Source organism: Columba livia, chromosome 29 (genome assembly GCF_036013475.1).
Source record: "Columba livia isolate bColLiv1 breed racing homer chromosome 29, bColLiv1.pat.W.v2, whole genome shotgun sequence".
Taxonomy (NCBI): Eukaryota; Metazoa; Chordata; class Aves; order Columbiformes; family Columbidae; genus Columba; species Columba livia.
In genome coordinates this window covers 1,535,474-1,548,597 of record NC_088630.1, presented here as the reverse complement: position 1 = coordinate 1,548,597, position 13,124 = coordinate 1,535,474, and the positions used below count along the sequence as shown (strand labels likewise).

The 13,124-nt window shown below is 60.8% G+C and overlaps 2 protein-coding genes across 4 annotated transcripts; one reads left to right on the top strand and one right to left on the bottom strand.

Moving 5' to 3' along the window:
• Window positions 1–2,109: 2,109 nt before the first annotated feature.
• On the top strand, window positions 2,110–7,448 carry NDUFA4L2 (NDUFA4 mitochondrial complex associated like 2). Of its 3 annotated transcripts, XM_021281627.2 has the most exons (5): window positions 2,118–2,339; window positions 5,947–6,035; window positions 6,387–6,452; window positions 7,057–7,117; window positions 7,295–7,448. In XM_021281627.2, exons 1-5 carry the CDS (start codon window positions 2,283–2,285, stop codon window positions 7,349–7,351), a joined length of 330 nt encoding a protein of 109 aa, XP_021137302.2. In that variant the 5' UTR covers window positions 2,118–2,282; the 3' UTR covers window positions 7,352–7,448. The 3 variants fall into 3 exon arrangements, with proteins under 3 accessions (XP_064899642.1, XP_021137302.2, XP_005514183.2); XM_005514126.3 differs by lacking the exon at window positions 6,387–6,452 and having other exon boundaries at window positions 2,187–2,339; XM_065043570.1 differs by lacking the exons at window positions 6,387–6,452; window positions 7,057–7,117 and having other exon boundaries at window positions 2,110–2,339.
• Window positions 7,449–7,933: 485 nt separating this feature from the next.
• Window positions 7,934–13,012, bottom strand: SHMT2 (serine hydroxymethyltransferase 2). Its single transcript, XM_065043568.1, has 12 exons — window positions 12,874–13,012; window positions 11,933–12,130; window positions 11,768–11,847; window positions 11,403–11,603; window positions 11,241–11,322; window positions 10,922–11,044; window positions 10,700–10,839; window positions 10,135–10,300; window positions 9,962–10,061; window positions 8,871–9,026; window positions 8,524–8,631; window positions 7,934–8,353 (listed from the first exon to the last, which is right to left on the bottom strand). The coding sequence occupies exons 1-12, from the start codon at window positions 12,895–12,897 to the stop codon at window positions 8,226–8,228; spliced, it is 1,506 nt and encodes a 501-aa protein (XP_064899640.1). The 5' UTR covers window positions 12,898–13,012; the 3' UTR covers window positions 7,934–8,225.
• Between the last annotated feature and the right edge of the window lie 112 nt (window positions 13,013–13,124).

Sequence of the window (13,124 nt, the reverse complement as noted above, 5' to 3'; positions counted from 1 at the left end):
CCGGACACCCGCTTGGGATCCCTGCGAGTGCTCCGGTGCGGTGCTCCAAACGGGTTATGGTGAGTCACAGAATCCCAGAGTGTCAGGGGTTGAAGGGACCTGGAAAGCTCATCCAGTGCAATCCCCCCATGGAGCAGGAACACCCAGATGAGGTTACACAGGAACCAGGCGGGTTGGAATGTCTGCACAGAAGGAGACTCCACAACCCCCTGGGCAGCCTGGGCCAGGCTCTGCCACCCTCACCAGGAACAAGTTTCTGCTCATATTTAAGCGGAACCTCCTGTGTTCCAGTTTGCACCCATCGCCCCTTGTCCTGTCACTGGTTGTCACCAGAAGAGCCTGGCTCCATCCTCCTGACACTCCCCCTTTCCACATTGATCCCCAGGAATGAGTCCCCCCTCAGTCTCCTCTTGTCCAGCTCCAGAGCCCCAGCTCCCTCAGCCTTTCCTCACACGGGAGATGCTCCACTCCCTCCAGCATCTTGGTGGCTGCGCTGGACTCTCTCCAGCAGTTCCTGTCCTGCTGGGCCACAGCTGGACACAAGATTCCAGGTGTGGTCTCCCCAGGGCAGAGCAGAGGGGCAGGAGAACCTCTCTGACCTACTGACCCCCCCTTCTAACCCACCCCAGGATGCCACCATTACACACACGTGCATGTGCACACACCCCATGAGCACCCCCACATCCCCACCCCACGCACCCCACTGCTGTCCCTGTGCGGTGAAGGGCGCGCGTGCCGGTGCCAAAGGCGGGATGCTCTCTGTCTTGGGGAGTGGCACTTAATCAATCCCATTTCCAAACTCTAATTATATCAACAAAGGCCTCAACACGGCGCTGCCGGCTGCAGTTCAGGCCACGTTTATTTATTTCCACGCCCTCCAGAGAAGTTTCTCCCCTTTGTCCTTTTATACTTTGCTGAAGAAAATGAAGTGAGGATGGAGCGGCACCTGTGCGGACGTGGTGTTGTGGCTGAACCCAAGTTGGTGATACAACCACGCAGCCACTCACTCACCTCCCGAATAGGGGAGAGAATCAAAAGGGAGAAACTTGGATTGAGATCAACACAGTTTAGGAAAATAACAAAATACTCACACACTACTAGTAAATATAGATAGAAAATAGAAATAAAAGATAGTCAAGGCTCCTCATGAACACGCTGAGCAGCCAGTGCCAGGAAACGGCACCTGGTCCCAAAGCCGATCCCAGAGAGAGAAAAGAGAGGAGAAAGGCAGAAAGGCTCAGAGGCCTCTGCAAAATGGTGAAAGGACGAACTAAGCATCCCAACCAAAACTTTCCCGGCTGCGCCAAAAAGAGCGAAGAGAAGAACCAGAGAGATCAGAAGAACCAAAACCAGAAGGTCCCAACTCTCCTTAAATAATGAGCAGGATGCTAATGGGCTGGAACACTGTGGTTGCTCCGTGTGGGTGTCAGTCCAGCTCTGTCCGTCCATCCCCTTCCTCGCTGCCTCACACCTGTGGGCAGAGCTCAGAGTGTCCTTGGCTCTCAGAGCAGAGCGATTCAAAACATGAACCCTGTGCTGGGCTGGTATCTGCTTGTTCTCAAACTGAGTGCAAATCATGAGCGTGCTGGCTGGGAAAGAGGAAGGTTTGTAATGCACGAAGAAAATCAACCCATTTTCGGTCACACCCGGATAAGTGTCAGGGACACCCAGACCCTCTGCTTTCAGCTGCCCATTCCGTCCGTCTCCCCAGTCTTTTGTTAAGAGCCAGTGGATACAAATAGCTGTTTTCCATATGCACAGCAGCATCTGTTACTGCCAGGGAGATTTGCATTGCTAAATGTAAATTGGGTGTTATGTCATTTATCATAAACGGGAGGGTGGAGGGGGGCGCCGAGGGGAGGCAGCAAACATCGGCGGAGTTGTCATAACAAATCACACAACTCATCGTTTGCAGGAAGGTGCGGAGCAACCTGTGCAGGATTTGCACGTGGAGGGAAGGGGCTGGTCCTGTGTACAGAAAGGGAAACTGAGGCACAAACAAGGCTGGGGTGCAGCAGCATGTGGGCACCTCGGGTGTCCAAACCCAAAGGTTGTCATCAAGCAGACATTATGGGAGAGGCTGGAAGGGGGAGCGAGCAGCCACAGCTCAGCATCGCTCTCCCCTTCCAGCCTCAGCATCCCAGGGCCCGGATCCCCATCCCGTCCCGCCCCGTCCCTCCCAGCCCCAACGCAGACGCCTCCCTCGCGTCTCCTGCCCACCCGCCCTCCCCGGACGGCGCTCGGGAACCTGCCATCCAGCCGGACCTGCCCGCACCCTCGCCATGATGGGCCCCCTGCTCGGAGGAAGGTTCTCCCGGCACTGCAAGCGGCACCCGGGGGTGAGTCACCCCAAACCCTCTCCCTCCAGGGACCCCCCCATTCCTCTCCATCCTCCCGCATCCCTCTGCCTCTCTCCCCATCCCAGCTCCATCCCTCCCACCTCGTCCTTGCCCTTCTCTTGCCACGTGCCTCAGTCTCCCTGTGTGTCCCCACATCCTTCTCCCTCCTTCCCACCCTCCCTCTGCTCCAGGGGCATCTTTGGGGAGGGGGTGGGCATGGAAATCAAGCCCCAGGTTTGTTGCACCAACTCTCATCCTTTCAACTCACATCTGTCCCCGTTCCCCTGCCGTTTTGTGTTCCCCCGCTCTGAGTTTTGTGTATAAAGATGCTTAAACTCTCAAACTACAGAGACGGCAGCAGCTGGGCGAGTGTCCCTGCCCTGCCAGGACCTGGCCCGTGTCACAGGGTCCCCCCTGCCCGTCCCCACTGCCCTCCCCGGGGACCTGGAAGGGCTGCTGGCCTGGGGACGGTTAACGAGCTGAAAGTCACGTAAGCTGCTGGCAGTCGGTTGGTGGGTAGAGCGGCCAGACTGGAAAGGATGATGAGCCATGGCTGAGCATCCTACCCAGCTTGGGCAGGGAGCAGAGCCCAGGGCCGGAGCAGCACCCAGGGACGGGCTCTTCCAGGGTGCCCAGCTGCTTTTCACCTCCTCGCTGTGAGCGGACAGACAGACAGACAACACGGGCCAGGGCTCCTGCGCCGTCTCCGCAGCGCAGCCGCTTGTTTCTGAGTGCAGAGCAGGGAGATCTGGGGCTTTGCTTCTCGTGCCATAGTGTCCCCAGCTGGCGGAGGATTGTGTGTGATTTTGAGGGGCAGAGAGAGGCCCCCAAAGAGTGTGTAAACGGGGAGGTGGTCCTGGGGGCCTGTATGTGACATGCCTGGCATGCACCTGCAGGATTATTGCCAGCTGGGGCAATTCTTGATGTGTCATCCATTGGCTGTGATCAGTCCTGCCCAGGTGCTGGGCAGGTACATCACCTCTTTCACCTGGTAATACTGACCCACAGGAGCACACCCGGTTGTGATTAATGTCCCGGTCATGCTGGTGGTGAAGCACGGGAGCTTTGGCATGATGGCACCATGCTCTGGGGACCTTTTGGCACCAGGTAGAGCCAGCACAGGTCCCACCATCCGCCCACCTCGGTGCGCGGTCCTGCTGCAGGGGATGCTCATCCCTACCCGGGCAGGAGGTGCTTGTCCCCCCGGTCCAGACACGGGGTTCCTGCCTCACCCAGCACCTTCATGCATTTGTTTTCTCCCTCCTGCTATTTTTGTGTTGTGGTTGAACCCGAGTGGGCAACACAACCACGCAGCCGCTCGCTCACCCTCCAATAGGGGAGAGAATCAAAAGGGAGAAACCTGGACTGAGATCAACACAGTTTAATAAAATAACAAAATACTCATACACTACTAGTAAATATATAGAGAAATAAAAGATAGTCAAGGCAATTCCTCATGAACACGCTGAGCAGCCAGTGCCAGGAAACGGCACCTGGTCCCAAAGCCGATCCCAGAGAGAAAAAAGAGAGGAGAAAGGCAGAAAGGCTCAGAGGCCTCTGCAAAATGGTAAAAGGCTGAACTAAATGTCCCGCACCAAAAACTCCCCCGGCTGCGCCAAAAAGAGCGAAGAGAAGAACCAGAGAGATCAGAAGAACCAAAACCAGAAGGTCCCAACTCTCCTTAAATAATGAGCAGGATGCTAATGGGCTGGAACACTGTGGTTGCTCCGTGTGGGTGTCAGTCCAGCTCTGTCCGTCCATCCCCTTCCTCGCTGCCTCACACCTGTGGGCAGAGCTCAGAGTGTCCTTGGCTCTCAGAGCAGAGCGATTCAAAACATGAACCCTGTGCTGGGCTGGTATCTGCTTGTTCTCAAACTGAGTGCAAATCATGAGCGTGCTGGCTGGGAAAGAGAAAGGTTTGTAATGCAGGAAGGAAATCAACCCATTTTCAGTCCAACCAGCACACTGTAGCTGGGGCTGCGGTGGTACCGGCCCCACTGCCAGCAGAAATGGGGGTCCCAGGGAGCAGGACGGCATCTGCCTCTATCCCAACAAGTCCCCACAAGTGCTGCACACACACACACAAGCAGCATTTTTACACTCTACACTTAAGGTAAAGCTCTCAATACATCTTATTTATTTTTGTGTGTGTTTGGGGAGGGGGGGATCAGACCCCACCGCCTGCACCTGCAGCTCCGGAGCCCATCGCCCGCTGCATGAGCGGTTCCCCCAGCTCCCCCTGCCCTTAATGCTTCCCAGGCATTAATTACCCAGAAGGTGTCAGCAGCAGATGGTGAGATGAACCTATCGCCCCGAATCTCCTCCAGCAGACACCACAATTCCCGGAGCTGTGGAGTTCATCTTGATTAGGCAGCGCGGTTGGGTAGCGGCTACTGCCAGATCCTCTTGGCACCCGGCCGCACGTGGCGCAAAAGATCGTTATCTGCTGATGCCTCTCACCTCCCGAATTGGCACCAGCATCTGCCGGGCGCTGGAGCCGCCAACAGAGCACTGCTCGGCTTGGGAATGGGCACCGCGAGCAGGAATGGGGGCACTGGGGGAGAAATGGGGGCCCAGCTTGGAGGGGGACACATCTGAATGGCGGGGTGTCTTCCTCACAAACCCCCACCTCCCTGTGCAGGTCAGTGCGGTGCTTGGCAGAGAACAGAGGGGGTCAGACAGACCCTTTTCATCACATTTTAGAGACATCCCCTATCAGCCTCATCCAAGTGGGGAAACTGAGTCACCGGGCGGACAGGTGGGGGTTTGGTGGTGCTGAGAGCTCCAGCTGCCAAGCAGCACTGCAAATGTAACCCAGGAGCTCAGGCGCTGGTGATGGAAACGGTGCGGCGCTCCCGGCGCCCGCTCCCGCTAATGGGCACCGTGCAGCGCCGGCCGCGTTCGCCCTCCCAGGGGCACGAGCTGCCGGGAGGTTCATTACGCTCAGACCGTCTTCCCCAGCGCGGGGGCTGCGGCAATTTGGGGGAGGTCAAAGCAGCCTCGTCTCGGCTGCGATTGAGGCCGCGTCCCCCCGGGCACCGGGGGATTGGCAGCTCGAGCGAGCGGGGAGCGCGGATGAGATTGAGCTGTTCGCCCTGCGAAGGCGCCATCAGAACCCCCGTGCGCATGGAGGGGGGCGAAGGGGCCTCCTGATCATGGCGCCACCCACCACGGAGCTGGGCAAGCAACCAGGGTTTGGGGTGCTCACCAAGTGCCCCCCGTGCTCCATTGTCACCATGTCCCCAAGACCTGCCGGGCAGCGCCCGAGTCCCTCGGGGACACGGTGACCTGCGGTTCAGCCCCTGCTTGGGGGCTGCGGCCCCTCCAGCCCCCACGGGCACCGGGCAGCAGCAGGCGGAGGGGAAGCGATTTCTCATTCCAAATCCAATTCCTCTCCAACACGAGCCGATTTTTCTCTCCCTCTTTTAATTCAGTCACTCAAGCTGACAGCTACACTGTGTACCGCAGCCCAGCTACAGGATTGCTCTGCCATATTTCCCCTGTAAATCTCCCGGTGTGTCAGCTCTCCCTTTCACTCTCAAGTCGGCCTGATAAATATTCATTTTATTGGGGTATTTTTCATTTCTCTCTCTCTCTCTCTCTGCAGCTCATTCCCCTCATTGGCTTCATCAGTGTCGGCCTGGGCAGCGCTGTCCTGTACTTGGCGCGGCTGGCCCTGTACAGCCCAGACGTCAGGTACGGTTTGGGGTGCCCCGCGTACCCCTTGGGCGCTCACCCCCCACTCCTGGAGCTGTTGGGGACAGATAGAAGCAGAACGTGACCGATGGAGAGGGGGGAAAAGCAGCGCGAGCAGGGATGGAACAGAGGGACACGGAGCCAGCGGGAGGGACGGTGGCGGAAGGAATGGCCAGAGAAAGGGACGGACAGACATACACCCAGCGATGGAGGATGAATGGAGAGGGAGAGGAGGGAGCGGGAGACGAGGTGTGCGGACGGATTGATGGGGACGGGAGGGTGGATGGATTGGCACAGGACGGACGAGCTGTGGCGCACGAGGCCGTTGGGTTTTTTCCCTTCTCTTTGCAGCTCAGTGGCCCACGGTCCCCGCAGCCCCATGCTGTCTAATGCCTATCTAATATTTGTTTGCTCCCGGTAAAACGCTCATTGATTTAATTTGATGCCAGCTGCCCAGGGTACTTAGCTCAGCAATTAGCAGATCCAGGCACCTTGTCTTTGATGGTGGAAGCGCAGGGGTGCGCGTGTGCGTGTGCAAGGGGGGGGGGGATAAAACAACAGCAGCACCCCCCCGGCACGTTAATGCTATTAAAGAGCTCCGGGGGGGCTGCGTTTGCAGCACATCCCCCAACACGCACACACATCTTCCCAGATGGAAAATTCTGCTCCTGGCCAACACCAGCGGATTGAAGGGGGACAGGAGGGGGGGGGGCCGAGCTGCTGTCTCTAGGGACCCATCCCACGGCTTCGCTGGCCTTGCACAGCCCCCCCCGGGCCAGGATGGGATGTGTCTTCTTTGGGGGGGCTTAACCAGACCCACACCAGCCCCCCCCCGTGCAGCCTTGCACGCTCACACACTCACTAGTGCTGCTCATGGTGTGTATGGGCAGCAGCGTCCCCACTGGGGCTGGTTCTGGGGGCACTAGTGGGGGTAAAATCGGGCTGGGGGGGCTGTGGGATTGGGGGGTGCGCCTGTCTCCCCCCTCCTTCCAGGTGCTGATGGCCCCATCGCCCCTTGCAGCTGGGATCGAAAAAATGATCCTGAACCCTGGAATAAGCTGAGCCCCACGGACCAGTATAAAGTGAGCACTGGCTGAACTGGGGGCTTGGCCTCTGTGGAAGGGGGGGGAATGGCCACGGTGGCATTTTCCTCGGGGAAGGGGCCCAGGAAGTATCAGCCCTGGGGGAGGCTCCTTGTGCTCAGATTTGGGAAGGGAACGCTGTCCCCCCACCCTCTCTCACATCCCCCCCTTCCTCAGTTTCTGGCAGTTTCCACGGACTACAAGAGCCTCAAGAAGGAGCGTCCCAGCTTCTGAGCACCATGGTGACCCCCACCCGCTGCCCCACAGCACACACGGGTCGACCTGCTCCCCAGCACCCCCAAACCCGCAATAAACCTCAGCGCTCTGGGAACGATGCGACTGTGTCACCACCACCCCCGCCCCCCCCCCCGCCGTCATGTCTCGCCCGCATTCATCTCTTAGGACAACAATGAATTATTGGGGTGTGGGGTCAGCAAAATGCTGTTTCCCAGGCCTAGAAATGTAGAAGATGTTCCCCGCCCCCCCCCCAGCACCGCATTTCCGTTCTCCCACGCTCCAGGGGCTCCTCGGGGACCCTCCGGTCCCCACGGGAGGGGAGAAGAGTCGGGGGGTGCAGGGGGTCATGGAGACACACGTGCACAGCCGCTGCTCCCCGGTGGTTGCCAGCGGCACCGGCATCCTGCCCGGCACTGTTTGGTTTGGCCAGGGCTGGCGGGGGGGACCGGCAGCCAGTAAATATGGAATAGATGAGCCAGGCCAGCGGGACGTGCCGGGGAACAGGCGCCGCGGCGGCCACCGCCCCTCACGCCACCTTGTCACCGATGTCCCCTCCCCAGCTCAGCACACGCCAGCAGGCTCTGCCCTAACTTTTATTAGCGACGCCTCCCCCTAGAAAAGTGCTCAGACCGAGGGGGTGAGGCTGGAGCAAGGATGTTCCTCCCCAAATCCAGGTCTGGGGGGAAGAGGGATTCTATACCCTAATACTGAGAGCAGGATGGGGTGTGCTGCCCCCCACCCTGGGCAGGGTGTGCCCAATCCCAAAGGTGCTGGCGGGGAACAAAGGGGAGCGGGGAATGTAGAGAGGGGGGTTTAAGCCTCCCCTTGCCCCCAGGTAGTCCCAGCCCAGCAGGAGGGGCGAGAGCCCGGCTCAGTGGTCGCTGAAGCCGGGCATGGGGAAGGCACGAGCGAAGGTCTCCACGCGCTGGCGCAGCTCAGCCAAGCGCTGCTGCGTCTCCACGTCCTGCAGCAAGAACGTCTTGAACTCCTGGAGCTTCCCTGGGGGTGGAGCGGGAGCTGGTGAGAAGGGGGGGACTCTACAACAGCCCCGTCCCTGCCCAGCAAGGGGTGATGCTGGGATCAACTTTGGGGACAGTCCCCGCACCCCAAACTGAGAAGTCCCCACTGGCACCAAGGAGGGGGAAACCGGGGCCCCCCCGCTCACTCACTGGTTTTGCTCTTGACGTCCAGGGCCAGCATGATGCCCTCGTCGATGAAAGCCACGACTTTGTGGAAATCCTCCTCGTAGAAGTGGCGGGAGGTCAGCGCGGGGGCTCCTGGGGGACGCAGCTCGTCAGGGCCGGGAGCTGCCGGGGGCAGCACCCGCAGAGCCCAACCCCACCAAGGTACGTCCCAATGGGGCCTCGTGTCCCTCTCTGAGCCACAAACTGGCTCCAAATCCCCACGTGGAGTCCTCAGATGGGGTGAAACAGAGGGGGGATGCCCCAGGGTGACCCCCCAGAGACGGGGCTGTATGGCAGCAGGATGAGCACCCCAAGCACGCCCCGTTCCTCACCCAGGCGCAGCCCCCCTGGGGTGAGTGCGCTCTTGTCCCCCGGGCACGTGTTCTTGTTGGCAGTGATGGAGACGAGCTCCAGCACCCGCTCAGCCCGTGCGCCGTCAATGCCCTTGGGCCGCAGGTCCACTAGCACCAGGTGGTTGTCAGTGCCACCTGGGGAGAAGGGAAAGGGGTGAAGAGGAACAAGCAGCGCCAAGCACCTCCAGCCACAGAATCCCAGAGTGTCAGGGGTTGGAAGGACCTGGAAAGCTCATCCAGTGCAATCCCCCCATGGAGCAGGAACACCCAGATGAGGTTACACAGGAACCAGGCGGGTTGGAATGTCTGCAGAGAAGGAGACTCCACAACCCCCTGGGCAGCCTGGGCCAGGCTCTGCCACCCTCACCAGGAACCAGTTTCTTCTCATATTTAAGTGGAACCTCCTGTGTTCCAGTTTGCACCCATTGCCCCTTGTCCTGTCACTGGTTGTCACCAGAAGAGCCTGGCTCCATCCTCCTGACACTCGCCCTTTCCATATTGATCCCCAGGAATGAGTCCCCCCTCAGTCTCCTCTTGTCCAGCTCCAGAGCCCCAGCTCCCTCAGCCTTTCCTCACACGGGAGATGCTCCACTCCCTCCAGCATCTTGGTGGCTGCGCTGGACTCTCTGCAGCAGTTCCCTGTCCTGCTGGAACTGAGGGGCCACAACTGGACACAATATTCCAGATGTGGTCTCCCCAGGGCAGAGCAGAGGGGCAGGAGAACCTCTCTGACCTACTGACCACCCCCTTCTAACCCACCCCAGGTCCCATTGGCTTCCTGGCCACAAGGGCCAGTGCTGGCTCATGGTCACCCTGCTGTCCCCAGGACCCCCAGCTCCCTTTCCCCTACACTGCTCTCTAACAGCTCATTCCCCAACTTACACTGGAACCTGGGGTTGTTCCTGCCCAGATTCAAGACTCTACACTTGCCCTTGTTTATTTCATTAAACTCTTCCCCACCCAACTCTCCAGCCTGTCCAGGTCTCTGATGGCAGCACAGCCTCCTCTCACCACCCTCTCCTCACCTCTCATCCCCCCTTGTCCTCAGTGCGCAGGAACAGAGCTGTTACCTGACACCAGGGTGTAGCCGCGCTGCAGCAGCGCCTGCGCCATGGCTTTGGCATTCTTCAGCACCTGTTGGCAGTACTGGCGGAAAGCTGGCGAGTTGGCCTGGAGGGGGAAACCACGTCAGCGCGTGGCCTGTGCTAACCACAGCCCCCAAGCGCCCCGCCCCGGCACAGACCTGTTTGAGAGCCACGGCCACAGCAGCAATGGCGTGGTTGTGGGGCCCCCCTTGCAGGGAGGGGAAAACAGCAAAGTTGATCCTGTCTTCCAGGTCGTACAGCGTCTCCTTGCCCGTCTTCTTATCCACCGAGCGCACGCCCTTGCGGTAGAAGATCAGTCCCGACCTGGTGTTGAGAGAGGGATGGTACCGCTGCTTCTAGCTTCCTGCCATCACCCCTCAGCAGGGGCTTGCGAGTCATCCCTGCGAACTGAGGCCAAGTGACAGACTGAATCCAGTCCCAGTTGGCCGCAGAGTCCAGTCCGGGACTTTGGGTGCCTGCCCTGCAGTTGCTGGGACTTTCAAGATGGGTTTTGTATATTTTGTATTATTTTCCCTATTTTATTAGTCGCATTAATAAATAATTTTTAATTTTTCCAACTATCTTTGTTCCTTCTTTGCCTTCCAGTCGCCTGAACTTAGTGGAAAAGGTGGGGGAAAGGGAGTTAACAAACCACTTGCCGCGGTTTATTGTCACCCTGCAATCAAACCTTGACAGCACCCTGTGGGGAAGGGGTGGCCTCACCTGGCGCCACGCAGGGTCTTGTGCGTGGTGCTGGTGACCACGTCCGCGTGCTCGAAGGGTGAAGGGATGGCCTTGGCCGCCACCAGCCCGCTGACGTGCGCCATGTCCGCCAGCAGGTACGCCTTCACCTCCTCGCACACCTGTGCCACGGGGAGCGGGGTGTTATGGGCTGTCCCTGTTCCCGCGGATATAAGTGAGGTGTCACTGCCCTCCGCTCCGTACCTTCTTCATGCGAGCGTAGTCGATGAGGCGGGCGTACGCGGAGGCGCCGGCAATGATGAGACGGGGACGGAAAAGCCGCGCTGTCACCTCCAGCTGGTCATAGTCAATCAGCCCCGTGGCTGGCTACAAAGGACGGACAGACAGACAGCTCGCCGGGGCACACACACCTCCCTGCCCCGAGCTGAGCCACAGGCAGCTGCCAAACTGGGACACGGGGAGAGCAGGGCAGGGGACAGCAGAGCAGCTTGGACACCGCTGGGATCAACAGCTCGGCCAGCAGATCTCTCCTTCCCCCAGGAACCTGCTCTCCTCTGCTCACATTAAGTTTGTAGGGCATCGACTCAAAGAAGATGGATGTTGCCGAGATTCTCTTGACGTCCGACATGTACCCATGCGTGAGGCTGCAGCGAGAGCAGAGACGGGGTGAGGCTGGGCCCGGCAGGAGGCTGCAGGCTCCAGGATGCCCCAGCCCGCTACGTACTGTCCCCCATCGGGCAGGTCCAGCCCCATCAGGCGGTCGTGGGGCTGCAGCAGGGCTGTGTAGGCTGCGAAGTTGGCCGGAGATCCCGAGTAGGGCTGAACGTTGACGCCCCAGCAGGCAGGATCCAGGTCGAACGCCTCCAGCGCCCGCTGCTCGCACAGCAGCTCGATCTGGTCCACCACCTCGGCTCCCCCGTAGTACCTGGAGGAGAAGGGAGGGGGTTACGGGGGTTCAGCCAAACAGTCGACCTCGGTGGAGAGCACAGCCTCCCTTTGGAAGCACCTGCTCCTCTCCTTAATCCTTCCTGCAGCCAAGTCCCGGTGCCACCATTGCTCTCCCGCCCCAGAGCTGCCTCCCCACTTTACCTCTTGCCAGGGTACCCCTCCGAGTACTTATTGTTAAGGCAGGAACCCAGAGCTTCCAGTGCTGCCCGGCTGCAGAAATTCTGGGGGAATAACAGGGTCAGAGCAGGGGCAGCAGAGCCCCCACCTGAGGAGGGGTCCCCCCAGCACCCAGGACCCTGCACCCACCTCCGAAGCGATGAGCTCCAGCCCCCGGCACTGCCGATCCTTCTCCTTCTGCACCAGCGTCCACATCTCGGGGTCGCTCTCGGCCAGACTCTCCTGCCCCGTCCAGCTGGGTGTGTGGCCGGTGGCGGTGGCCGCCGCGGTGCCGTGCTGTGCCCGCCGGCCCACGGTGGCCATGCGGCCACCACATCGCTGCAGCGCCTGTGCGGGACAAGGGGCTGACGGGACCCAAAGCGCCCCTGTAGCGGCAGGTCCCAGTGCCAGGAGCGAGACCCCGGTGTTGTGTCTCCAGCTGCTGGTGTTACCTCCCAGGTGACACAAGGGGGGATCAATCCGAGATGGGACCCACCCCCCCGGCCCGGTGCCGGTGTGTGTCCCGGGTGATGTAACCGCCGTTGACCCATTGCATCACCCGGGGGGCCGGGCAGGGGCCAAGGGGGGCGGTGGCTGCACCGGCCCGGGGACTTTGGGACGGATGCAAAGTCCGCGGGGGGGGAAACGGGCCGGGGGGGCGCCGGGACCGGGCACCACTGCTCCGACACCCGCCGGGCAGGAGCTGCCGGTCCAGGGTGCAGAGGAGTGCTGGGGCGGGCTGGGGCCGGGAGAAACGGGGACGGAGGGAGCGACCCCGTCCCGCCCCGGCACCGGGACCCTCCGAGCACGGGAACAGCCCGGGGAGCGGGACGCGCTGTGAGCACCGGGACACCCTGCGGGGAGCGGGACACGCTGTGAGCACTGGGACACCCTGCGAGCACCGAGACACCCTGCGAGCACCGAGACACCCTGCGAGCATCGCGACTCCGCAGGGTACCGGGAGCCTCCCGGGATCTGGTGCCCTCTGCGAGCACCGACATCCGCTGGGCACCGGGACTCCCCGGGCACCAGCGCCCCGTCCCCGGGACCCCGCGGGCGCCGGGAGACGCCGTCCGAGCTCCGAGACTCACCGTGCCCAGGCGGAGCGGCCACATCGCGACCCGCGCTCCACAGGGACCCCGGACGGGTCCGGGTCCCGATCCGAATCCCGGTCCCGGTCCCTCCCCCGCCCCTTCCGGCCCTGACCCCGCCCATGCCGCGCGAGCGCTGCCGGGCCGGGGCCAATGTGATGCGGGGGAGTGGCCGAGGGGTGGGGGCGTGGCCTAGGGATGAGGGGCGTGGCCAGGGCGCTGCCGGTTCCGCGGGAGCCGGCGGGAAGCGG